Genomic DNA, 27193 nt, shown 5'->3' on the forward strand with positions numbered 1-27193 from the left:
AGAATTGGTATTTACTAAACATCTATTACCTGGAGGAACTGGGATAGGTGGCTTATATCAAGTATTTGGTTCAGAACATTCATTATCTTTCTTAAAACTGAATCAAGTGAATAAGGAAAAGCCAAGTGCAAGAATCTTTAAAACATAGGGATTTACTAGACCTCTAGGGAATAAGGAACACCCAAGGTGAAATAAAAAGACGCTTACTCCTTGGAAGGAAAGTTATGATCAACCTTGATAATATATTAAAAAGCAGAGACATTACTTTGCCAACAAAGGTCTGTCTAGTCAAAGCTATGGTTTTTCCCGTGGTCATGTATGGATGTGAGAGTTGGACTGTGAAGAAAGCTGATCGCCGAAGAATTGATGCTTTTGAACTGTGGTGTTGGAGAAGACTCTTGAGAGTCCGTTGTACCGCAAGGAGATCCAACCAGTCCATTCTAAGGGAGATCAATCCTGGGTGTTCACTGGAAGGACTGATGCTAAAGCTGAAACTCCAATACTTTGGCCACTTCATGCGACAAGTTGACTCACTGGAAAAGACTCTGATGCTGGGAAGTGTTGGGGGCGGAAGGAGAAGGGGACGACCGAGAATGAGATGGCTGGATGGCATCACCGACTCTGTGGACATGAGTTTGAGTGAACTCCGGGAGTTGGTGATGGACAGGGAGGCCTGGCGTGCTGTGATTCATGGGGTCGCGGAGAGTCGGACACGACTGAGCGACTGAACTGAACTGAACTGAACTGAAGGGAACAGCCTTTAAAACAAGAAGACTACACATCCTTGTCAGTTTAGAATAATGACTGGGAACAACAAGAGTAAATCTAGATCTGTTGAAAATGGCCACAGCTCCTCTGTCTCTCAAGGCTGTTGCTGACTGTCCTTGAGATTCTATAGTACTCCTCAAGTTCATTACCCGACCTGTGCAGCAGAAAAAACCTGTTGAAGTCTCTGAATGTTTTGACCCAACAATCACTTTTTGACTTTGTCTAGTGTTACTCAACAACTGTTATCTGTAGGGCAATGGCTTGGTACAAGATAAAGCAAACAGTTGGAAATGTGCTTTATGTTGGACATTCCTTCTCGTACACTGAGTAATGATACGTGTCACGCATTGTACATTCTGCCCCTCAACACCCCATGGTGCAAACTCACAAAGTGGGTACTAGAAGGCTGTCTTCAGGGCAGCTAGAGAACAAATCTGGCATAAAAACATAACTCTTAAAAATCTATGCCCAAAAGGAGTCACTAATTAATTTTTATCCTTAATTGAATGAGAGAATATTTTTCCCAGTAGTAAGATTTTTTTGAATAAAATGTTAGAAACTTTAGAAACAAGAAGCAATGGAATGATATGAACTCTTAGCCAAAACAGAGTATTAAAGTTATCCTAGATAACACATGAAACTACTCTTTTTTTGAAAATCAGTGTTTTCTATTTCAAACTGTTACAAAAAGTCTCAACAAAAGCACCATGTGTGCAACTGGTGTAGCTGGTTTAACATCATCTATTTCAAGAGACCCAGATGGTTCTAAGCAAATTTAGCTGGGTGCTGGAAACAAGGCTTCACCCATAGATCAAAATTAAGTTACTAGAAAAATCAATCTTTCCTGTGTCCTTCATTGCTGAGGTCCTTCCCTAATATGTTTCATATTTCATTTCAATATTTCACTTTGGTTTTGGCATGCCAACCAAGGTGAAGTGGCGTTAATAACAAACTCAAACTCATGACAGATTTCTGATTTCCTCTGAACTTAGGTATACATGAGTGGTAATAAAAGATTTCAGCACCAAAAAATTAATTATTTGGTTCCACTCCCGAGTATCTACCCCATGATGTGGCATTTAGTTGATGCTTTTCAACATCTACTTATTAATAATCTGATGGGCATAGCCAAAGAAGATTAAAATTACTCCATTTAATGGTCTGCATATTCCAAAGGTATTTATGACTGTTTCCTTAAAGGGCTGGAAATAAGATGAAAGATTTTCAAATGCAGCTCCATGAAGTTTTTATTTACTAAGTTTATGTCCCAAATGGCTGTAAAGCCTGATGGACTATAAACAAGTCTTCAATAGGTATTAGTGGGGAAATGTGATTTAAATTTAATTTAACAGCTTAGTATTGTTCAGACAGAAATACTATCAGTCTCAGAAGATCAAGTACAGAATTTGGTGGGCAACAGCTGACACACTGCTTAATTCAAATACAGAGTCTGTGTACAAGCAGAGGAGCAGATGGAAGCACTGCTTTTGCTGCATCAAAAGGAAAAAATTGCTTTGAAATCATGTCCGTTGGAAATCATTAACTTCTTTTCTATAAGGTCAGCTCCTATCATCATCCCCTTGTGACACTTTTTTTTCCCCTAAAGACTAACATACTAGTGGAGATTTAGTTCTAGAAGGTATTTATCAGATAGATGACACCCAGGGATTTTAGAGAGAAATCTATTTTATAAAGATGATGGCTCTGAACCTAAAAGTGGGAAGATTTAAGTGCTCTTTTTTTGGACCTCTATCAAGTCCTTCTCATCATAAGGAAGCAGATCGGTGCCTTGGAAAAAGTTAACAAACAACCTTCCAGGCCTGGATGACTGAAGAGCTTATTTATTCAGTGACTTTTCTCTGGCAGAATCTGGTACTGTGTTCACACTTTACATGCAAACACTCTTCATGGCTTAACTTCGCTAACCAGACATCTCAACATCCTGTGCAAGAGGAGGTCTCACGCTGAATTCATTGATTCTAAGACACAACCAGTTATATTTCCAAAAAAGAAAACTGCTGCCGTTGATCATTGTATGATGCCATTGACTGTTACACGTTTCATTTTTAGAGTTGTTAAAACATAAAAAATAATGGCCACCTCGGAGTTGATGAAATATGGAAACATCAGTTAACAACAACACATTGAGTAGGACTGGGTGGACTAAAGCACTGTTGTGCTTTTGAAGATTAATACATTCAATCTTCACAAGTACCCAATGAGTAAGGACTATTTTTATATCCATTTACAGGGGCACAAAGAGCTGAGGAACATGCTGAACTAGCTGCTAAGTGGCTGACCCAGGAATCAAACCCAACTAGTCTGACTCCAGTGCCTGCAGCTTTCATTTCTTCACCACTGTGCTTCTATCACCTCTTGGGGCCAAGATGTGCCCATCAGGATTCCTTTAGCTGAGTGAGAGCCAAGGAAGGATGGGTTCTGAAACCAGAACCTCCAGGCAGGAGGCCAACTGGTGGAGGGTCCAGAGCTCCAGCCAGCGACGGCCCCTCCAAAGTAAACTCAGAAGCTCTCAGAACATTTGACTTCCCAACTTATGTCTGAGGATGCCCCATTCCTGGATGATGGAAAAGCAGTAGAAACTACAGGCTTTGGAAACGAGAACTTAGAACCTTCCTTCCAAAAGAACTCCCCTGATTAACCTCCCCAGTTGCAGATCTTGCACTTGCAAGCGTCTAACTCTTAAGTGGTCGCCACAAAACATAACCGAAGTTAAAGAGAAGAAAAGAATGACTATTATGGAACGACTATTGACATGCACCATCTCAATGAATTCTCCCAATCATCCATTGAATGGGCATTGTTCTCCGTTTCACTGTCGGGAGGGAGTTCAGAACAATGAAGTCCTGTTATCATTCAATTGCCAAGTTCTGCTTTGGACCCTGTTTGGTCTGAGGCTGGTGAGTTCTCTGAATCTAGTACATCATCCTGCTAAATGGGCCTGGCCAGCTGTAACTTTTGGCAGGTTCCTATTTCCCGTGGTCATGTATGGATGTGAGAGTTGGACTGTGAAGAAAGCTGATCGCCGAAGAATTGATGCTTTTGAACTGTGGTGCTGGAGAAGACTCTTGAGAGTCCCTTGGACTGCAAGGAGATCCAACCAGTCCATTCTAAAGGAGATTAGCCCTGGGTGTTCATTGGAAGGACTGATGCTAAAGCTGAAACTCCAATACTTTGGCCACCTCATGCGACGAGTTGACTCACTGGAAAAGAGTCTGATGCTAGGAAGGATTGGGGGTGGGAAGAGACGGGGACGACAGAGAATGAGATGGCTGGATGGCATCACCGACTCGATGGACATGAGTGTGAGTGAAGTCCAGGAGTTGGTGATGGACAGGGAGGCCTGGCATGCTGTGATTCATGGGGTCGCAAAGAGTCGGACACGATTGAGCGACTGAACTGAACTGAACTAAGATGTCCTCATTCAAATGGCTCCAAAAATTGTTGGTCATCATCTGTTGTGAGCAATCCATTCTCTGAGGTACCAAAACTGGGCTCAACAAATGTCAACACAAAACTCTAGGTAAATAAATAGGAAAGCTGTGCCTTTTTTTTTTTTTTTTTAAGTGAAGTACATGGTTTTCCCACAGTAATTAGGTATCTTATGATGTGGAAGAAAAGCCAAACGTTTAGGAAACAATTGCAAAGTGACGTGAACTGAGGATGGATTACAAAAAAGAGAAGAGGTTTGAGTCTCACAGAATAGAAAAGTTGGATGATATTTCATGATAAACCATAATGTAAAAGAATGTGAAAAAGAATATACATGTATATGTATAACTGAATCAACTTGTACAGCAGAAGTTAACACAACATTGTAAATGTATTCTGGGCTCTAACTCTTTGGAGGGTTGTGCACTTAGAAATCTAGTCTGAATCATGTCCATCTGCCTTTTCAAAACTTCACAACACAACCCAGGGTGTGAAATTACAAGAGAGAAACTAGGGTTTCTGCAATTCAAAAAGTCTCCTCTTTATGAACATCTTTTGGGTGAATGGACTCAGTGTTGACACTGACATGGTGATAATATTTATGACTAGGCTAATTATTTTGCTATTTCACTAATGAAATCAGGATATTACCAAAAAAGAGAGAGAAGACTGAAAGCTTCTGCTTCATGACTACAAAAAACAACAACACAACTCATTGTGTAACTTTGAAGTAAGTTATTTGACATCTCATTGAAACATGTGAATAGTTTCTTAATTTTATAAGACTTTTTTAAAGAAGGAAAAACATACACATATAAATATATTTTTTGGCTGAACCATACGAGAGTTATATTGCGTGGTACTTCATTCCTAAATATGTCAGCATGCATCTCCTAAAAACAAGGAGATTCTCCTATATATCTTCAATATAATGATCGCAGGCAGGAAATTTAATATTGACTCAATACTACACTGCACCAGTATCTAACGTATTGTCCAGACTAAAACTTCCCCAATTGCCCTATCTTTTCTGTGTCCTGCACAAGCCTACCCCTTTCCTTAATCCAGAATCTAAGCAAGGATTAGGTGTTAAATGTACTTGTCAAATTACTTTAGCCTCCTTTAATCTAGCACAGTCCCCCAGGTTTTTGTTTTGTTTTGGTCGTTGGTGACATTCTTCTTTGAAGAATCTTGGCTAGTTGCTTTGTGGAATGTCCCTTGATTTGGATTTGTCTGATTGCTTTCTTCCCTGGTGGCTCAGACGGTAAAGCATCTGCCTGCAATTCAGGAGATCCGGGTTTGATCCCTGGGTCGGGAAGATCCCCTGGAGAAGGAAATGGCAACCCACTCCAGTACTCTTGCCTGGAAAATCCCATGAATAGAGGAGCCTGGTGGGCTACAGTCCATGGGGTCGCAAAGAGTCGTCGGACACGACTGAGCGACTTCACTTCCTTTTCTCCTGATTGGATTCAGGTTAAATATTTTTGGCAAGGATAATCCATATCATGATTTGTGATGTTGCATCCTCAGTATGTCACAAAGGGAAGCACATGATATCATCTGTAAAACTTTCTACTGCTTGTAATTAATGCAGAATCTCTGTAGTGACACTTGGAGGCAGTGTGAATTCCTGTTCCCTAATACTGTTTCACACTCAATGGTTTGGGCATCCATTGACGACTCCTGCTTGAACGAACTGTGACTCAGGTAGCTATGAAATGGTCATTTAGCTCCTGATGCTTGGTACTGATTTCTAGCTCTGCCCACTGGTTTCTTAACCATGGGATTCAGCCTTGTCCCTTTGATCACGCTGCTTTTGACCAGTTTGGTTAACTGTCTTCCGAAACCATTAGTATCAACAGGTCACAGCACAGCCTGGCTGTTTTTAGATATACCACAGCACCAACGAGCCAGGCCTAGACAGAAGGCAAATACTACTTTCAGTTCAGTTCAGTCACTCAGTCGTGTCCGACTCTTTGCGACCCCATGAATCACAGCACGCCAGGCCTCCCTGTCCATCACCAACTCCCGGAGTTCACTCAAACTCGTGTCCATCGAGTCGGTGATGCCATTCAGCCATCTCATTCTCTGTCGTCCCCTTCTCCTCCCACCCCCAATCCCTCCTAGCATCAGAGTCTTTTCCAGTGAGTCAACTCTTCGCATGAGGTGGCCAAAGTATTGGAGTTTCAGCTTTAGCATCAGTCCTTCCAATGAACACCCAGGATTGATCTCCGTTAGAATGGACTGACTGGATCTCCTTGCAGTCCAAGGGACTCTCTTAAGCTATATCTATTAAGAATAATGATCATTACCAATTAGCTCTGGCTTTCCTGAATGTAGAGATAACCTGCATTGTGACTCTCCTCAACCTGAAAGCTAGTCCTCACGCCGGATAGACGCTCTTCTTACCCACTTTTCACCCCTCTACATCCAACTCTCAGATGGCAAACAGCAACGACAACATCTTAAGGAATCAGATATGACCTGTTTTCCACTGTCCTCAAAATGATACCATTAGACACAGACTGAGAGGACACTGAATTTCCATTTCACGGACCATCGTGGATAATAACCCTTTAAAACTGCAAATGGGGGTGTTTTGTGCAAACTTCTTAGCATTACCGACTACTTATTAGAGAAAATTGCAGATTTTGTAGGTGGCTGGTTGTAACAGTCTTAAGGTTAAAAACAGAACAGTACATCAGACATGTCTAAAAATAAAGCAAATGCTTTTTTCTTTCCATAATCCTCAATTAGAAACCATTTAAAGAAAGGATAATCAGCTTGAGAGGCTTGTAAATATGGATTCTACAGTTCTCACTGGCACCCCTGCTTTACAAATTAATTTTAGTACATTTCAAAATGTGTAAATAAATTATTTTATCCTACATCTACCCATATTGCCCTCTTGATGTTCAAAATTCTAATACCGCTAATGAAATGAACTTCATGATGATTACAGCAATAACAAATCCTCAATAAACAGAGCTCTCCTGGGATGATAAAATTCCCTCTTTGTTGGCTGTCGGTTGGTAATATCCAGTGGGAACTATCTGTGGTCAGGAGGAGAACTCTTGGCCATGTCTCCAAGGCAATGCAAGGTGAGACAAATCAAAATACTGAAATTTTTACTCAATTCATCCAAAGAAGGCACCTATCCAGGGGAAGAAACTCAATTTCTCAGATGGTCCTATGTAGTTGACTAAATGATACAATCTAACTCCCTAAAACCAAGCACAACTCAGTGATTGAAAGTGACTTGGTCTTAACCAAGGTGATAAGAAAATAATCGGAAGCTAGATTGAAAGCCATGGGAAGGTCCTTCTCAGGACCAGGATGCTCTCCATCCTGGAGCAACCAGAACTTTCTTTTCTCTGTCATTCCTCTTCCTAGATAACCTCACTTATTTCCATCTCTGAATCGTGACTTTACACCTCTCCCTGAACTCCATATTCATACATCCAACTCCTTACCTACCATCCGCTTGGAAGTCTCCCTGGTACCTCAAACTGATTGTGCCCTAATGGGGCTTCTTGTTTCTTCTGCACTATTCCCCACTTCCCACTAGGGTCCAGGGACAAATCTAGAAAGCCTGCTGCTCCCTGCTAAGTTGCTTCAGTCGTGTCCGACTCTGCACCTCTATGGACTATAGCCTGCTGGGCTCCTCTTTCCATGGGATTCTCCAGGCAAGAATTCTGGAGTGGGTCGCCATGCCCTCCTCCAGGGGATCTTCCTGACCCAGGGATCATCTGGATGCGTCTCTTACATCTCCTGGATTTGCCGGTGGGTTCTTTACCACTAGCACCACTGGGGAAGCCCAGAAATCCTGAGGTCATCCTTACTTTGCTCCCATCTAATGCATCAATACCTAGTCAGTCTGATCTTTATCCATTGCCCTCTCTCCAGATGAAGCCACCATCACCTGTGATCTGGATTCTTGCCCTTGCTGCCAGCTACAATACCTGCTTCTATTCCTTCTGTCCTCCCATCACTCTTGACAGAGTGGCCAGAGAAAACACTGAAAAACATAAATCACTCAGTGTAATATGGTGTCTATCCTAACCTGGACGCTGGGGGACTTCTCTTCCCAGTCCGGTGGCTGGGACTCTGTGCTCTCAGTGAAGGGGGCCTGGGTTTGATCCCTGGTCAGGGAACTAGATCCCATATGCTGCAACTAAAGATCCTGCGTGCCACAGCGAAGACGGAAGATGCCAGTGTGCCACAACTAACACCTGGCGCAAATAAAAAAATTTTTTAAGTGGTAAACTGAATGCTGGGACAGAAAAAGGATTTTGGTCATCCTCATGCGGTTTGTTCTCTGTGCGTGCACATCCCTAGTTTTGGGTATTCAAGTTTTCTCTTCTTTGAAGGATAGCAATAAGCTTAGATTTGGCCCCACCTTCACAGCCTCCTTTTAACTTAGCTGTTTAGTTGCTAATCATGTCTGACTCTTGCAACCCCACTGACTGTAGCTCACCAGGCTCCTTTGTCCATGGGATTCTCCAGGCAAGAATACTGGAATGGGTTGCCATTTCCTTCTCAAGGGGCTCTTCCCCACCCAGGAATTGAACCCTGGTCTCCTGCATTGCAGGCAGATTCTTTACCAACGAAGCTACAAGAGACTTCCCTTTTAACTTAATCACCTCTTTAAAAGCCTTATCTTCAAACATAGTTATAGTCTCATATGAATTTGGGGGGATACAACTAAGCTTACAACAGACCCCTTGCCTGGACAACCCTTTAGAGGGTCGGCTCCTTCCCAGCCTCATGTCTCACCAGATTTGTCACCTCTTCTGAGAGGCCTTCCTGATCGTATGGCTTCTAGCTGAGCTCTCCTCCACCCTATTTATTGCCTTTTCAGCACTTCCCACAGCTGGAATTCCTTGTTTTCTTTCTTATTATGTGCTTTTCCCCATTCCATTAGTAGTGGAGACTTGTCTATCTGATTGCTCCATCCTCATTGCCTCTTGCAATGCCTGGCACATAGTAGGTACTCAAAATCTGCTGACAAGAAATGGTTTATTGACAATTCAGACAAAAGAAGAGTCTCATTAGAAAATCATCCATAATGCAGTTAATCCCAAGGTAGGACTGTAACGGAAGCAAAACCTAAAATTTGTATAGCACATACAGTTTATGAAGTGCTATGAATTAACCTGGATGAATCCTCCATGCTGTGATGCAGACATTATTTACTCTGTTTTCTTGATAGGGAAGCCAAGACTCCATTGCTTAAGTCATAGAGCTGGAGATTCAATAATAATCTTTTCATTTCACGAAGAACAACTCTGTGTTTTCCCATTATAGCATAACTGAACTAGAAACTAAATAAATTATCAGTACTTCTTCTAGGCAACTTCAAAGGAGAGTTCTGTGAAGAACAGAGCCTCGCTCTTCCAGGAACTAAACTGGACATTCTTTCCATCTGATTAGAGAAGTTTTGTTGCTGAGGAATAACGGCTAACGAGAAGAAATATGGTTCCCTCAGGCCCCTTCATTGTGTGTGTGTGGTGGTGGTGGTGGTTATAAATGGAAGTTTTTTTTGTAAACTTCTATGTTTTCAGGGGTATGAAGAAATGAAGAAATTTGGAGAACCTGATTTCCTAAGGGTTCACTTGGTTTGGTTTTAAATAGCACTTCATATTTCCTTTAAATCTGTAGTTCTCAGCCTTGATGGCTCTTAGGTTACCCTGAGGGAGTGCAACAAATCCCAGTGACTGGACCCCCATCCCAGACAAATGAAATCAGAATCCTGGGGAGTGGGATAGTGGCATCAGTGAGTCTAAAGCTTCCCAGGTAACTTTACTATGCAGGCAGGACTGAGAACCAGTGGCCTAGATCCTCAAGTGGAGTGGGGATGGCCTATTTTATACCCTCCAAAGAGAATGCATTAGGTTTGACCAGAGGGTAGACCCTACAAGTCCACACACTTGCGACTGGCAAACTCTGTATTCCTAGAGACACAGTGTAGGAAGCACTGCCCTAGACCAGTCTGCACCCAGGACCAATTAAATCAGAATCCCAGGGTGGGCAGAAACCAGGCAGGAGCTAGGGTTAGAGTTTCTGAGTCCAACATGCAGCCAAGGCTGAGAACCACTGCTTTAAGTGGTACCTGCTTTGTTTGGAGGAGGAAGTGAAGGTAGGCCTGCACCCCATTAACTGCAGTGAGTGACAGTAACCTGGCAGCGGCCAGCACTCGAATGATAAGCACTGACTCTCCCAGATCTAGATTTATGGCCTTGGACAAACAACAGAGCCTTACTTTGGCATGGTGCCGTCCTCCCAGCACTAATTAAGGCCTAAATAATTCTCATCAGCACGTGCATAAAATAAATGGGCCTCAATTTAAGACAACTTCCCCATTGTGTCCTGGTTAATGTAATCACGGTTTATAGATTTTCACATTCATAAATATACTAGCTTTATTTTAACAAGGAGAAAATATTTAAATCTAGATACACTAATTTCTATTTTTTTACATGCGGTATTGGGTCACGTAAAAAGATGACATAGGTGGTGATTGATAAGAAGATAACAACATGGACTCTATTCAATCAGTAATCAATATGATTATCAGTAGTGTTTTTCAATTTAATTATTTCTTCTTATCATCATCCATTTCATTAAAGTTCTGGCAGGTAGGGAGAGAAACAGGATGCAGATAGCAGTATGAAGGATGGTAGCTGAATGATAAGACTATATACCCAGAAAATGCAAAGAAATGGCCTGAGTTTATTAAATAATTTGGCAAAGCAGTGAGACAAGAGAAACATCCACCACTGCACTGCTTTCTTTAGCAATTCTGCCTCCCACCAGAAACTCTATACTCATCCCTGGACAGAAAAGAGCATGCCAGCACATGCCATCTGCTTAAGGCTCTAGTTTTGAACCCCTGGACAAAGCGATCTTTTAATAAAGTATTATTACATAAATACATATTCCTCATGTTCTGATTTGGAAACATTAACAACTGTGAATGAAAACCAATGAAGTCTTCCTTTTCTGCCTCCAGGGACCAAGCTTGAATCAGCTGGGTGACCAACAGCTGCTGCTGAATATGGAAATTAGAAGGCGGCAAACTGGCAAAGAAGTCTAATTGAGCTGGAGCTGGCCTGTTTGGTCCAATAGCTCAGAAGCGAGACCTGGGGATGTATGGATCAGAGCCAGGCAGAGGCTGGGCAAAAACACTTAGTGAACTTGGACTTGGGCAAGGTGGGTGCCATGACAGAGAGATAAAGAGCTGACTGCATGGACAGTCTCAGAGCCAGCAAGTTGGGGAGAAGGAGGCAACGCAGGGTGCAACAGCTGGCATTTCTCCCAGAAGAAGCAAACTGTGTTGACAAGGACTGCTCACAAGTGCTCCGGGGTTCACTGCTTTTCTTGCAGGCTGACCTAAGTCTCAGAGAGAACTGGCCTTTGGCATGGGTAGAGAATGCTGGCTCTAGGCATAGCTCCTGACTTTAGGATGGCTCACTTGGTATTTTAAATTCCTAAGAAAGCAGTGACAAAGCTAAATTCCTAGGAGAGTAGTAAAAAAAGACCTTAGCGCCTGCCAAAAATGGGACACAAGACAATAAATGATAACCATTTTTTTTTTTTTAAGACTAGACTTGAGCAGAGGATAAACCAGAAGATTACACTGGTCCTACCAACCTATCAGGCTCATGGTGGGGCCACACATCCATTCCAAACCTCTACAAAGAGAGTGGGTTATAAATATCTGTGAAGACAGGACAGTGCCATAGAGAAAAAGAGAAAGCAAGACAATCTGTCTAGAAAGATTAAAAGATGTTTTAACCCCTATTGCTTCCCTCAACCCCATGTTTTTTAGATTGTGCCAAGAAAAGCAATTAAGGCATGTTTGAGCTCTATCATCCTTTTCTTGATGGTCTACAGATACATCAAAATGGTCATGGCCACTCCCATATTCAGTGACTGGCAATTGTTTAAAGAAATACATTTAAGTAGGGAATGCATCGGAGAAGGCAATGGCAAGCCACTCCAGTACTCTTGCCTAGAAAATCCCATGGATGGAAGAGCCTGGTAGGCTGCAGTCCGTGGGGTCAATAAGGGTCGGACATGACTGAGCGACTTCACTTTCACACATTGGAGAAGGAAATGGCAACCCACTCCAGTGTTCTTGCCTGGAGAATCCCAGGGACGGGGGAGCCTGGTGGGCTTCCGTCTATGGGGTCACACAGAATCGGACACGACTGAAGTGACTTAGCAGCAGCAGCAGCAGCAGGGAATGCATGGTAGCTATTAAAAATTACTGGGAAGGATATTTTGTGACATGTTAAAAACAGGATGTTGTATGATTCAATTTTAGGGAAATTGGTTGAAAAGCAAATTCATTATTATTTCGCAGGATGAACCACAATGCTAACAGCAGTCATCTCTGAAGCATGAGATTACTACTGGTTTTGCTTTACTTCTTTTTTTTCCCCAAGTTTTAAGAATCATGTGTTAATTTTCCAATCAGAAAGAGTCATTACTTTGCAAGAGTTCAAGTTACACTGTGCCACACTACTTTAGACCACAAGATTTTGCTGGAGTTGGCCCCAGTGAAAGCGAAAGTCGCTCAGTTGTGTCTGACTCTTTGTGACCCCATGGACTATATGTAGTCCATGGAATTCTCCAGGGCAGAATATTGGAGTGGGTAACCTTTTCCTTCTCCAGGGGGATCTTCCCAACCCAGGGATCAAACCCAGATCTCCTGCATTGCAGGCGCATTCTTCACCAGCTGAGCCACAAGGGAAGCCCAAGAATACTGGAGTGGGTAGCCTATTCCATCTCCAGGGGATCTTTCAGACCCAGGAATTGAACTGGGGTCTCCTGTATTGCAGGAGGATTCTTTACCAACTGAGCTATCAGGGAAGCCTGATTTCAGGCTACAGGCAAGGAGATGGGACTAAACGTTTCCTCTGAGGTCACCCATCACCAGGGGATGCTACCCACTGAGGCTCCTGAGCTCACGGGGGTACAAGCACCCTTGAGGGTAGCAGTCTTCTCTCCTCTGGATAGTTTCAGGAACTCTGGAGTTGGCATTCAGCTGGGACAGATCTATCAAGTGGTCAAATCTGGAGACCCGGTGGGTGCTGTTCTGATATGAGTCTCTCCAACCAGGCAGGGGTTAGAAAATTTTTTTTCTATAAAGGGCCAGGTAGTAAATACTCTAGGCTTTGTGAACCACACGAGTTCTGTTTCAAGTACTCATTCTGCCACAGACGAATGAATGGAGCTGTGTTCCAAAATACTGAGTGGATGAACCAGTGTTCTCTTTCCCACACTGGTATGAATTGTATTAATAGTTGTCTGGTGACCCCTCCTGGGAACCACTCAAGCTCTATTCCAGCAGACTCCACCTTGAATGAAACCATCTGAGTGCTGCACAAATGCATCCATGTCTTCTAGAAGAATCTGTTCTTGCCAAGGGGAAGAACCTTTTGGAAGATGTTTCTAGAAGCTGTTAACATGATGAAACACAAAGTAGGCCTGGCCAAAGCTGTAAATTGACAATGTTTATGAGCCCTTAGATATTTCTTTCTGGCACTTAGGCACCTTCAAAACCTCCTGCATCTTGTTTTGTAATCCCAGGGAAGGGGGAGCCTGGTGGGCTTCCGTCTATGGGGTCACACAGAGTCAGACATGACTGAAGTGACTTAGCAGCAGCAGCAGCTCAGTGAAGGCACCAAAGGCGTCACTTTGTCAGGAGATTCGCGTTCATTTTGATACAGCCTCAATTTTTACCATTCTCCACAAATGCAAAACATGTAACTGAGGCAGAAATAAATAGGTGAAGCCTTGCAGCTTCTAGATACAGAGTCTTCCCTCATGGGTCCTGACGGAACCCACAGCTCAAGGTCAGGGTGAGGCTGTTGTAGGTCAAATCATCCACTCTTAAAGGGAAGGGAATTTAGAAATGTATTGCTCTGACAGAAAGAGGTGGGGTAAAAGCCAGGTCAGAAGTGAAGTTTAAGCAATACGAATAAAGTTTTTGGCTGAAATTTAGTGACAGTCAGAATGCTTTATGAGGGAAACATCTTTCAGGAGGGTTATCCTGATTTTTAAGGTGGTATTCGTGGGCACGTATGAGTGTGTGTATGTGAACATACGCACAGCCCAGAAAATATGTACAGTATGCACACACACATCTGATCGTATTCATCCTTCGAAGTAAATGTCAATTGTCACGGAGAAAATGTGTGTTCAATCCAATGACCAGAAACCAAATTTGAGACTCCGAGGTCCCCCTCATCCCTCTTGATCCCCGACAACAAGCACTCCAGGTGACAGAGATTTCTGCATAGAGGCTCAAAGAAAGTACATAAAGATGAGAAGAAAAGCCAGAGCTTCTCCGAGGTCCCCGGCACAGATGGTGGGGCTGGCTCCGTCCACGAGGGGAGAACACAGTGTGGACTGGGCGGGGTGGGGAGAGCAAGGGGGCTACTCACGCTGTTGTTGCTTCCTTTGTTGTCCTCATACTTGGTTTCTATATGAATGGAGAATTTCGGCAGAAAGGAGCACTATGGGAAAGAGAAAGGTGTCATCAGCATACCAGTTTTTTCTCTCTTCACATCCTCAGCTTAGCCTCTGGATGCTCTCCTGGCCTTCTGGTTGTGACCACTGTCCACACCAGAGATGTTAAGACACTCAGTCCATATCCAAATGTCAGCAAAGCTATCTTTGGAGACGTGAACACAATTTCCCCAGGAGTCAGGCCAGAGAGAATAACTAGACAATGAGATAAGTTGGCCGGAGAAGGCAATGGCACCCCACTCCAGTACTCTTGCCTGGAAAATCCCATGGACGGAAGAGCCTGGTAGGCTGCAGTCCACGGGGTCACGAAGAGTCGGACTCGACTGAGTGACTTCACTTTCACTTTTCACTTTCATGCACTGGAGAAGGAAAAGGCAACTCACTCCAGGGTTCTTGCCTGGAGAATCCCAGGGACGGGGGAGCCTGGTGGGCTGCCGTCTATGGGGTCGCACAGAGTCAAGACACGACTGAAGCGATTTAGCAGCAGCAGCAAGATAAGTTGGCGAAGAGGACATTTCCCAAAGGAGTATATTCTGTGAGCCCGACCACAGGCTTTATAGAAAAGCAACCCCTTGAAACAGAGACAGTCCCAGTTACAGGATGCTTCCCTTCAGGGAGCAGCTACCATGGCTGGATACCTGGGGGCCAGCCTTAACCATTATAAAAATATTCATAATAAGCAGGAGGTGGTAGAGTAGAGCTTTACGGTTATAAATTATTGAAGTCAGACAGACCTGGCTTTTAGTTTGGGGTTTAATCACTTGATAGTCATGTGACTTTGGACAAGTCATTGAACTTATCTGAACCCCAGCAATATTGAAACAGAGACAGCAATGATTACTTAACAGTGACATTGTGAGGGTTAAATGAAACCACGTGCGTAAAACATATCAGCGCTGGGTATCGAGCAAACATTTAACTAATCAGTATAAGGCTGCATGTGAACTTGACATGAAAGACAGCCTCTCTTTTTGCCAGCATGGGGGAGAAAAACCCCAAATGCACATCACCCTGACATCTTCATCTCACTGAGCCCATTCCACGTATTCAGTAGACGAAGGGTTAGCGTAGCTTCACAAGAGGATTTTGATGGAGGTCGATGTGGCCTTCCTCCTGCTGGCACTGGCCCTGAGCTGGGCATTAACCTTCCTGACCTCCAGAGATAGGATTGCAATCTACAGGCTAAAAGGACACAGCCACTCCACTGGGAGCTGCAGGTATCGGAGGAGTGAGGCTCGGGTCCATATGCTCCCGGTTCCGAGAGGTTGCCTCTTTTATTTATCCAATGGACATAGACCTGGCACTGGTCTCAATGCTTCCAAGTTCTAATTCGTTTATTCCTTCTAACTACCCCATGAAATAGGAACTATTATCATTATCCTTTTTTTTTAATTGGAATATAATTGCTTTACAATGTTGTTTTGGTTTCTGCTGTAACAATGCAAGTCAGCCATAATTATATGTACATCCCCTCCTGCCTGAACCTCCTTCACCCCTCCCAGCCCACCCCTCGAGGTCATCATCACAGAGCACCAAGCTGAGTTCCCTGTGCTGTACAGCAGCTTCCTGCTAGCTGTCTATTTTACATATGGTAGTATACATACATTAATGCTACTCTCGCAATTCGATCTCCCAGCTATGTCCACAAGTCTGTTCTCTATGTTTGCATCTCTATTCCTGCCCTGCAAATAGGTTCAGCAATACCATTTTACTAGATTTCATATATGTTTTAACATATATTTGTTTTGCTCTTTTTGACTTACTTCACTGTGTTGACAGGCTCAACTTTCATCCACTTCACGACAACGGACTCAACTTCATTCTTTTTATGGCTGAGTAACAGTCCCTTGTCGGAGAAGGCAAAGGCAAGCCACTCCAGTACTCTTGCCTAGAAAATCCCATGGATGGAGGAGCCTGGTAGGCTGCAGTCCGTGGGGTCGCTAAGGGTCGGACACGACTGAGCGACTTCACTTTCACTTTTCACTTTCACACATTGGAGAAGGAAATGGCAACCCACTCCAGTGTTCTTGCCTGGAGAATCCCAGGGACGGGGGAGCCTGGTGGGCTTCCGTCTATGGGGTCACACAGAGTCGGACACGACTGAAGTGACTTAGCAGCAGCAGCAGCAACAGTCCCTTGTATATATGTACCACCTCTTCTTTATCCATTCTTCTGTCAATGGACATCTAGGTTGCTTCCATGTCCTGGCTATTGGTTAAGTACATGGCCCACAACCACACAGCTAGTGAAAAGTAAAGTCGTGATTCAAAGTCTGATGGCCCATCAGTGTCCTAGCTCTTGATGGCGACCCCACTGGTTTTCAGCATGAGACTGCAGAACCTGTAGCGGCAGCACCCTGGAACTTCTTAGAAAGGCAAATTTCTGGGGCCAATGCCAGACCTACTGAATCAGAAACTCAGGGGATGGGGCTCAAGCATTTTTGTTTGTCAAGCCTTCCAGCATGCTAATGCAGGTGTAAGCTGGAAAACCACCCCACCATACCATGTATGGGAAGGAAAGAGAGAAGATGCATTATGTAAAATCCCGTGGCCCACCATACACACCCTTGCCCCACTTGGTCATCCCACAGTGGCCGTGATGCCCTTTCAGCTCCACTGAGATCCCCCAAGTGGCATCTGTGCAAGAAAGCAGAGGCCTTCGATGTACCATGGATAATTCTCCTGACATCACACGTCTATGTGCATTCAGCGTTCATCTGTCTTAATCCGAGTGAAACAAGCAAGCTGAACCGTGACTAAGGAAACATGGAAACAATCAATCCCAGTAATTGCCTTTATGGAGAACGAAGCCTTGTGATCACTCATTAACACCTTCTTTGCTGTCTCCTCTCTAAACCTCTCACTGTACAACTGCTGCCCTCACACCCAGACCCAGGGAGTTCTAAGGAGGGGCCGCCTGTCATGAATCAAGCTGGTGCGGCTCAGAGCCCCACCACAGAGCTCTCAATAGCCATGTGAACTTGAGAACATGAACCTGCAGAGAATTTTCAAAATAACAAGCTACAGGTGAACCGATTTGTCCTTTTTTAACCCATAATTTGGCTTCTCTGGTGGCTCAGCCAGGGAAAGAATCTGCCTGCAACACAGGAGCCACAGGCGACATGGGTTTGATCTCTGGGTCAGGAAGATTTCCTGGAGGAGGGCATGGCAACTCACTCTAGTATTCTTGCCTGGAGAATCCCATGGGCAGAAAAGCCTGGCAGGCTACAGTCCATAGCGTCCCAAAGAGTTGGACACGACTGAAGTGACTTAGAAGGATGCAACCCATAATTCATGAGGCTCAACCTAACGTGTGCACAGTACCAAGTAGCAAAAGAACAGAGCTGTCCAGGGTGGGGAGGTGGGTCTAGGTGAGTCAGAGTGGAACCTGTAAAGAGTTTTTAATCGGCTGAATCTCTAAACCACTTAACTAAGGTCAAACAAGTGAATTTTAGCATTTGGATATTAAACCCAAAATACGAAATGAAAAACTCTTATGCAAATTAACAGATGTTGTTATTTTTGAGTCAAGGGACTTAGGTTATTTTCATGTCAGATTGGCAACCCTGCAAGAGGCTCGAAGGGTACTTGGTTTTGGCAAGGCAGTGGGAAGACATGGACAGGCCAGCCCCAGGCTGCTCAGCTCTATCTCCTTCAGCAGTGGTTTGGGACTGATAATCCCCTTAGGATATTAATGGCTGATTCTCAGAGTCCTGTAGTATACACTGCTTCATGTTAAAATCTGAAATGTCTCTGGCTCGGGGCATTTTTGACACCATCACTAAAATCTTTCCAACTAGATGTCCATCTTGAGATCAATTCCTGCTTCTCCCAAGTAGGTAAGCTTCCCTAAAAATTCAGCCCTCTAATCCTCAGTCAGTCAGTTCAGTTGCTCAGTCATGTCCGACTCTTTGCGACCCCATGGACTGTAGCATGCCAGGCCTCCCTGTCCATCACCAACTCCCGGAGCTTGCTCAAACTCATGTCCATTGAGTCAGTGATGCCATCCAACCATCTCATCCTCTGTCATCCACTTCTCCTCCTGCTCCCAATCCCTCCCAGCATCAGGGTCTTTTCCAATCAGTCATTTCTTTGCATCAGGTAGCCAAAGTATTGGAGTTTCAGCTTTAGCATCAGTCCTTCCAATGAATATTAATGGTTGATTTCCTTTAGGATGGACTGGCTGGATCTCCTTGCAGTCCAAGGAATCTCAAAAGTCTTCTCCAACACCACAGTTCAAAACCATCAATTCTTCGGCACTCAGCTATCTTTATAATCCAACTCTTACATCCACACATGATGATTGGAAAAACCATAGCTTTGACTAGACAGACCTTTGTTGGCAAAGTAATGTCTCTGCTTTTTAATTCACTGTCTAGGTTGGTCATAGCTTTTCTTCCAAGGAGCAAGTCTCTTTTAATTTTATGGCTGCAGTCCCCATCCACAGTGATTTTGGAGCCCCCCCCAAAATAAGTCTCTCACTGTTTCTATTGTTTCCCCATCTATTTGCCATGAAGTGATGGGACCAGGTGCCATGATCTTAGTTTTCTGAATGCTGAGTTTTAAGCCAGTTTTTTCACTCTCCACTTTCACTTTCATCAAGAGGCTCTTTAAGCTCCTCTTCGCTTTCTGCCATAAGGGTGGTGTCATCTGCATATCTTAGGTTATTGATATTTCTCCCGGCAATCTTGATTCCAGCTTGTGCTTCATCCAGCCTAGCATTTAGCATGATGTGCTCTGCATATAAGTTAAATAAGCAGGGTGACAATACACAGCCTTGACATACTCCTTTCCCGATTTGGAACCAGTCTGTTGTTCCTCTAATCCTAATCAAGTTTAAACTGTTGAGTAAGACTTTCTTTCCTTTCTCCCTGGCTGGCTCCCTATTGTATGTCAGTACTGAGGTTATCTTAAACCCCTTCCTTTCTCAAGATCCTGTGCTTGGCTTCACTCTTCCTTCCGTGCAGTTGATAATTTTGGTTCATAGTTTAGCAATGACACAGATCACGTGACAGAAACACCTACTTTCCCCCTCTCCTCCGTTGTCTCAAACCTGCTTCTTTATGCTGCTTCCTATTCTTTGTGAATCAGAGAAAGATGCTGCCTTCTTTATCCCAATGGGGGAAAAAAATAATATAATGATCAGAACTGAGACATAGAGGAGTCATCAGACCTGAGATGTATCGACTTGGGCAAATTATTTTCCCATCCCCAGGGGGAAAATTTTTTTCTACTCTGTTGGTGTGCTAAGAAGATCAGTGAGGATCACTCAGGTAAACCCAGCACAGTGCCTGGCACAGAGTAGGTGCATGGCTAAATATATTTGTAAGTTTCTTCTCTGGAAACTTGTTTCATTGATTATTTGCATCCTCTCACTGCTTCCTTCCTACTGCCTAAAAATATAATGAAAAGGGTCATACTCTTAAAAAACAAACAAGCATCAAATAACCTCATTTATGTTTCTTCCTTGATCTACAACCAATCCCACTCCTCCTTGTCTTCACAACCAAACTCTATTAAAAGAATAGTTGATGCTTGCTGGCTCTACTTTTCCACCTCCTGTCTTTTTTCTCAAGCAGTGCAATATGGTATGGGAAGGACTGATTATCAGAGAATTTTCAAAGCAGCACTGCTTCTCCATCTACATCCTGTCAGTTCAGTTCAGTTCAGTTCAGTCGCTCAGTTGTGTCTGACTCTTTGTGACCCCATGAATCACAACACGCCAGGCCTCCCTATCTGTCACCAACTCCCGGAGTTCACTGAAACTCATGTCCATCGAGTCAGTGATGCCATCCAGCCATCTCAGGCCTCCCTAAACTGTTGCGTGTGTGTGTTAAGCTGCTTCAGTCACGTCTGACTCTTTGCGACCCCATGGACTACAGCACTCCAGGCTCCTCCATCCATGCGATTCTCCAGGCAAGAATACTGGATTGCCATTTCCTCCTCCAGGGTATCTTCCTGATCCAGGGAACGAATTCGTGTTTCTTATGTCTCCAGGGCAGGCAGGCGGGTTCTTTACCACCAGTGCCACCTGAGAAGCCCACATGGTTTTATATGACTAAGCAATTCCTCCTGTGACAGCAGCTTTCTTCCCTCCTCTGTTCCTTCAATGAAAGTGGTCCCTTAGGTTCTGCCCTCCACCCTATTTACTTGCTCCAATTGAGCTCATCTGTTCCTGACTTTTCCATGACTCATTTTTATGAATCCTCCCAAATTGACATGCCTCACCCTGGCTGCCCTTCTCACAGGTCCAGATGCCTACTGGCTGTCCCTGACAGGGGTCCTCTAGGCACATCAAACTTGAAACATCCATACTGAATCTGAATGTTCTGCACAGTACGAGTTTCTCAGAGCTGTCAAATTACCATGAATCTGGTGGCTTAAAACAACAGAAATGTATCTTCTCATGGTCCTAGAGCCCGTAAGTCTGAAATCAAGATGTTAGCAATGTTGTGCTCCCTCTGAAGGCTCTAGGCTTCCAGTGGCCTAGCTTCTCCCACCTTTCCCAGCTTCCAGTGGCCCCAGGGGCTCCTTGGTCTGTGGCTGCAACTCCAATCTCTGCCTCTGTCTCCACATCACCTTCTTCCCTCCATATGTCCCTCTGTCCTCTTCTTATAAGACAACAGTTATTGGATTTATCCCACCTTAAATCTAGTATGATTTCATCTCTCATCTCAAGGTACTTAACTAATAACACCTGCAAAGACCCTACTTCCAAATAAGGTCACACTTGAGGTCTCAGTGGACATGAATATTGAGGGGGATGTTATTCCACCTACTATTTGATACACTCACCCATCACAAACAGTGAACTGCTGGGTCCCACTGACTCAGTTTCTCTCCTTAAGGGGAAGACCTGGAGTCTTCCGCTTCTGACCTGCATCTTCTTTTCTGGCTTTGCCTGGTATTCATCCCATAGCCAGTCACAGAAGACCACTTCCCATTTCATTAAACACTTCTGGCTGCCATGTTTTTTGCCCACAATGCCCTTAGCTTGACATTTCTTTCCTAAATCTTACCATCTCAAATACCACTTCAGAATGATTATCCGATGTATACAGGTAGCATCCTGTTTGTGGTTTTGTCACAGCATTTAATTTATCTCCTTTTCCATCATCACATTGAGCTGTCTGTTTGTCCGGCTCACCAACCAGATGACAAGCTCCAATGCTATTCCAGTAGAAGGATCCCTCCCCTACAACCCGCTGCCATTAGGAATGGTGTGAGTCACTGTCTCCCCAGTTATTCAGGTATCAAAGCATCTATTTTACCTGCAGGTTGCCTGAGTCTGCTTTCTGTGATAAAGGGCTTTGCTCCAGCTGGGAAGATACCACTTAACCTAGTCATTCTCAGATATCTAGGGAGTGGGGAAGGGAGCACCCATGGACTTTCTCAAAATACATTCTAACCCCTAGGGATTTGGACACATTTCCTAGAGAGGGGGATTCCGTATCACTGAGGGAACTGTCAGAAGTGTGGGAGTGGAAAAAAGTTGGGAATCCTGACAACCAAACTTGCATGATGCAAGAAGAGAGATTATCAGTAGAGTCATTGGCTAAAACTGTCTAAGGGATTCAGAATACCCCTATGTTCTCCATGTCACTTGGTAGGCCCACAGCAACATTGTGGTTGTTGTTCAGTTGCTAAGTTGTTTGACTCCATGGACTACATGTAGCACGCCAGGCTTCCCTGTCCTTCACTATCTTCCAGAGTTTGCTCAGATTCATGTCCAATGAGTTGGTGATGCTATGGAACCATTTCATCCTCTGTCACCCGATTCTCCTTTCGCCTTCAATCTTTCCTAGCATCGTGGAGGAAAGACTAAAATACTCATGGTAGACAGTTCTAAAATGGTCTCCAAGATTCCCAGCCCCTGGTCTAATCCCTGGTATAACTGCACATCTTACATAATCCCTCCCCTTAAGTGTAGATGAGACCTATGAATAGAGACTCCCCTGGTGGCTCAGATAGTAAAGAATCTGTCTCCAATGGGGGAGATCTGGGTTTGATCCCTGGGTCAGGAAGATCCCCTGGAAAAGGGAATGGCAACCCACTCCCATATTCTTGCCTGGAGAATCCCACGGATGGGGTAGCCTGGCTGATTACAGTCCATTGGGTCCCAAAGAGTTGGACATGACTGAGCAACTAACACTTTCACTTTCTCTACTCTTCTGAATAGATTACCAGGGGATCAGATAGTGTGGAGTGGAAGTCGCTCAGTCGTGTCTGACTCTTTGTGACCCCCTGGACTAGAGAGTCCATGGAATTCTCCAGGCCAGAATACTGGAGTGGGTAGCCATTCCCTTCTCCAGGGGGGTCTTCCCAACCCAGGGATCGAACCCAGGTCCCCCACAATGCAGGTAGATTCTTTACCAGCTGAGCCATCAGGGAAGCCCCCTGGGGATCAGATAACATTACATTATATAAGACTTCATTTTAGAAGCAGATTTTTTCTTTTATTCTTTTTTTGCTATTCTGGGTCTTCACTGCTGTGCATGGCTTTCCCTAGTTGAGGTGAGTGGGGGTTACTCTTCACTGTGGTGTGCAGTCTTATCTTGTGGAGCATAGGCTCTAGGGCATTCCAGCTTCAGTAGTTGCAGCTCGCAGGTTTAGTTGCTCCACAGCATGTGGAATCTTCTTGGACCAGGGATTGAACCCATATCCTCTGCATTGGCAGGTGGACTCTTATCCACTGTACCACCAGGGAAGTCCAAAGCAGGTTGGTTTTGAGGAAGTAAGCTGCTATGTCCTAGAGTGCCATGTGGCTAGAACCTGAGGGAAGTGTCTAAGAGCCAAGAGACCCCTGGAGGCCAGCCAACTAGAAAACCAGACTTCAGTCCTACAACCACAAGAAACCGAATTTTGCCGAAAACCAGTAAGTTTGGAAGAGGACCTTGAGACTCAGATGACATTGCAACTATGGCTAAGATTTTGATTTTGGCCTGATGAGACTCTGAACCAAGGACGCAGCTAACCTGAGCCCCACTGGAAACACTAAGAAAATAAATTTGTGAAGTTTTAAGTCACCACATTTGTGGGGCATTTATTATACAGCAATAGAAAACCAATATAACACCCAACCTCAAGAATACAACCACTGCTTCCCTTCCAAATCACTCACTCGGCTCTCATCTGAGTAAAGTGTCACTGACTTTGAGATTTGAACATATCTAGGAAAATGGAACGGAGAAGGCAATGGCAAGCCACTCCAGTACTATTGCCTAGAAAATCCCATGGATGGAGGAGCCTGGTAGGCTGCAGTCCGTGGGGTCGCTAAGGGTCGGACACGACTGAGCGACTTCACTTTCACACATTGGAGAAGGAAATGGCAACCCACTCCAGTGTTCTTGCCTGGAGAATCCCAGGGATGGGGGAGCCTAGTGGGCTTCCGTCTATGGGGTCACACAGAGTCGGACACGACTGAAGTGACTTAGCAGCAGCAGCAGCAGCAGGAAAATGGGATGGGGAATTTGTACTCTTTCTAACTTAGTTCCATCTGTAATGTCATCCCCTCTGTCAATGGCCACTGCTAACTGCCCAGGGTGATATTTACTAGAAACTGATGCCATGAAACTTGCCGATTGTTGTCCAGACGCAGCAGTGTGCACCTAGCCCACAGGGAGCAAGTGCGGTTGTTCAGTAGAAAGAATACAGGTTTTGGAGTGAAACAACCTTTAATTCAAACTCCGGCTTTTTTTCACACAAACTGAGACCTTGGACGAATTCCTTAATCACTCTACGCTTAAGTTTTCTCATCTGTAAAATGGATATGATACCAATCTCTTAGCTGTGGAGTGAGATAATAAATGTCCAAGGCCAGGCCAAGGTCTGGCTGAACAGATACTACAGAAACATTGGTGTGCCTCATTGTACTCCTCTCCACAAAATCCCACAGACCACATGGGGACTAAATAGAGACGGCATGTGTGTAGGGAGAACCCTCCACTGTGTGTGTGTAAGGATGCCTTGGGAGGCTGTGAATTTGCTGAAGTGGCAGCAACAGGAGAACACTTGATCGGTCCTTCCTGTGACATGGATGGCAGCTAAGCCACGGAGCAGGCTTGAGTCCTTCCAACCGTGCTCTGACCTCTAACTTGTTGTATTTTGAGGACACGTCATCACATCTTCCAGGTCCATCCTCCTTACTGTCTTCCTTTTCCTAAAGCAGCTCCTCTTTCTGCACAGGGGCCCTTTCCTTTCACCTCTTCTCAGATTTCCTTGACCCCTTTGCCAATTTCACACAGGGAAACAAGAGTACTACCAGAATTTCCACTAGTTTTCTTCTTTCCTAGATCTAAAGGCTTTATGCCTGCTGGTTCACTTAGCCTTATTTTAAAAAACTGAGGCTCAGAGAAGCTAAGAAATAGCATCAAAAGACAGCATTTGGGAGCCCCAGAGGGTTCCATGAGATGAGCCTGCTTACAGGCAGAGGGTTGGGGCAGTGACTGCAAAGCAGCACAATGAAGCAGAGAGAGGGGCCATGAAATAGCCTCATCCCTCAGCGCCTAGGGGACGTTAATGAGTTCATTTCAGCCCCTGCTCTGCCCTCTTCCTCCCCTGGGCCCATTCAAGATCTGGAACCTTCTCCCTCATGAAAAATCTTTCTTTCTCTTGTTGACTAGAAATAGAAAAGCAGCCTGGCCAGAGGATTGAAACAAATATTCCCTTTATCAGATCCAGGTTTTATTTCGCCTCTAACCCCCTAAAAATAACACAGGTATCATGGAGAAATCGGGGAAAGGTGGAAAAAAAACTCTTGTCATCTCCTCTTTGATTTTCTAGCTTAGATCCTCCTAAGCCAGAAAAGTCTTACTAATGTGGCTCTCATCTGCTCCCTGCCAGGACTAACTTCCTTTGTACCCAGCATCTGAGCATCCTTAATTTGCCTTCCAAACACAATGTGATCCACTGGAATGAACCTCTTATTGGAAAATGATCATCAGGTAGCTGTGAAATCTCCAGCAAGTGAAACCGAATGTTCAGGAAAGTGATGTTCCCTGTTGAACATTAAAAACATGTACTTGAATCTCTTGGAAGTGATGGGGGGAATCTGCAGTTAGGAAGAAGAAATCCAGGAAAGATGAGTGAAGTACCTGGGCTCCTTGCAAGAATAATTTCCAGACACAGACACACCCCAGTTCAGTGTCAGGAAAGGAAAGCAACATATGCAAAATGCACGGCAGAGCTCAATTTTCTATTCACTACAGACATGCTTTGGAAAAAAAAAAATGAAAGAGCTATTTTTAGTCCAGTGATTGATTAGGGTTGCTATGGCAACAAGAATCTCTTACGAGAAGGAAAGTGAATGTAAGCGAGTCTTAAAGTGAAAGAGGCAAGTGTACTGGAAATTTTATAGTCGGTTTCTGGGTGGTGCTGGGAGCCTCGCTGCATTGTCCACACCTGCCGAGGGAGAGAAGGGATGGTGGCTGTAGAGAACAGGCCAGGGAGACAAGTCTGAGGTCTCTGGGGGCTCCATACTTCAAAAACATGCAGAGGTGAAACTTCTGGAAGACCTGCATTATCCACTTTGAGATCATCATTACATCATACTATACTCCCCACAGTGCCCAGTGCATGGTAGAAACTATAAGCTAAAGGGTATTAATCTCTCCCATACCAGTGAAGCAAAAATCGTATTCTAACAGCATGTTTCTAAAACTTAACCTCATCTGGTGGGGCTGATAAAAACAGATCCCAGACTCCTTTCCTAATGACTTGCTTTCAGAAAGTTGGTGGAGTCCCAGAGCCCAGACCTGAACCTAGAACTTGATTTTTCTTTTTAAAAATAGCTTTATTCACTCCCATATTATTTTCTCATTTCAAGCGTACAGATCAGCGGTTCTTAGTCTATTCATAGAGGTGTGCAACCATAACTACAATCTAATCTTTGACTACTTCATCACCCTAAATAGAAGCCCTGTACCCATTAGCAGTCACTCCCACCTCCTCCCCTACCTCATGCCTGAAGCAACCACTAATCTACTGTCTCCGATTTGTCTATTCTGGACATTTCATATAAATGGAATAATATGGTATGTGGTCTTTTGTGTTTGGATTCTCTCAGCATCCTTTTTATGGCAGAATAATATTCCATTGTATGGATATACCATTTTAAATGTACCCATTCATCAGTTGATGTGTACTTGTGTCCACTCTTTGGTTACTATGAATAATGCTGCCTTGGACATTCTTGTAGATGCTTTGTGTGAACATATCTTTTTGTTTCTCTTGGGTATATACTTAGAGTGGAACTGTTCATCATATGGTTATGTTTAACTTTTTGAGCACCTGCCAGATGGTTTTCCAAGCAGCTGCACCATTTTGCATTCCCACCAGTTGTGTCCGAGAGTGCCAGGCTCTCCATAACCTTGTCAGCACTTGTAATTGCCCAGTGTTTCTCAATCCCAGGAAGTTCTGGAATAACTTTGGGTCAAAAT

At 44.2% G+C, this 27193-nt stretch overlaps 1 protein-coding gene across 1 annotated transcript in view; it reads right to left on the minus strand.

The window, feature by feature from the left end:
• PITPNC1 (phosphatidylinositol transfer protein cytoplasmic 1) overlaps positions 1-27193 on the minus strand; it is a 267578-nt gene that overhangs the window by 75054 nt on the left and 165331 nt on the right. Inside the window, exon 5 of the mRNA XM_055408242.2 lies at positions 14673-14744. Within this exon, the coding sequence (XP_055264217.1) occupies positions 14673-14744 (72 nt within the window). The remainder of the gene's footprint in view (positions 1-14672; positions 14745-27193) is intronic.

Source organism: Moschus berezovskii, chromosome 20 (genome assembly GCF_049115385.1).
Source record: "Moschus berezovskii isolate FMDL1 chromosome 20, NW_MosBer_1.0, whole genome shotgun sequence".
Classification (NCBI taxonomy): domain Eukaryota; kingdom Metazoa; phylum Chordata; class Mammalia; order Artiodactyla; family Moschidae; genus Moschus; species Moschus berezovskii.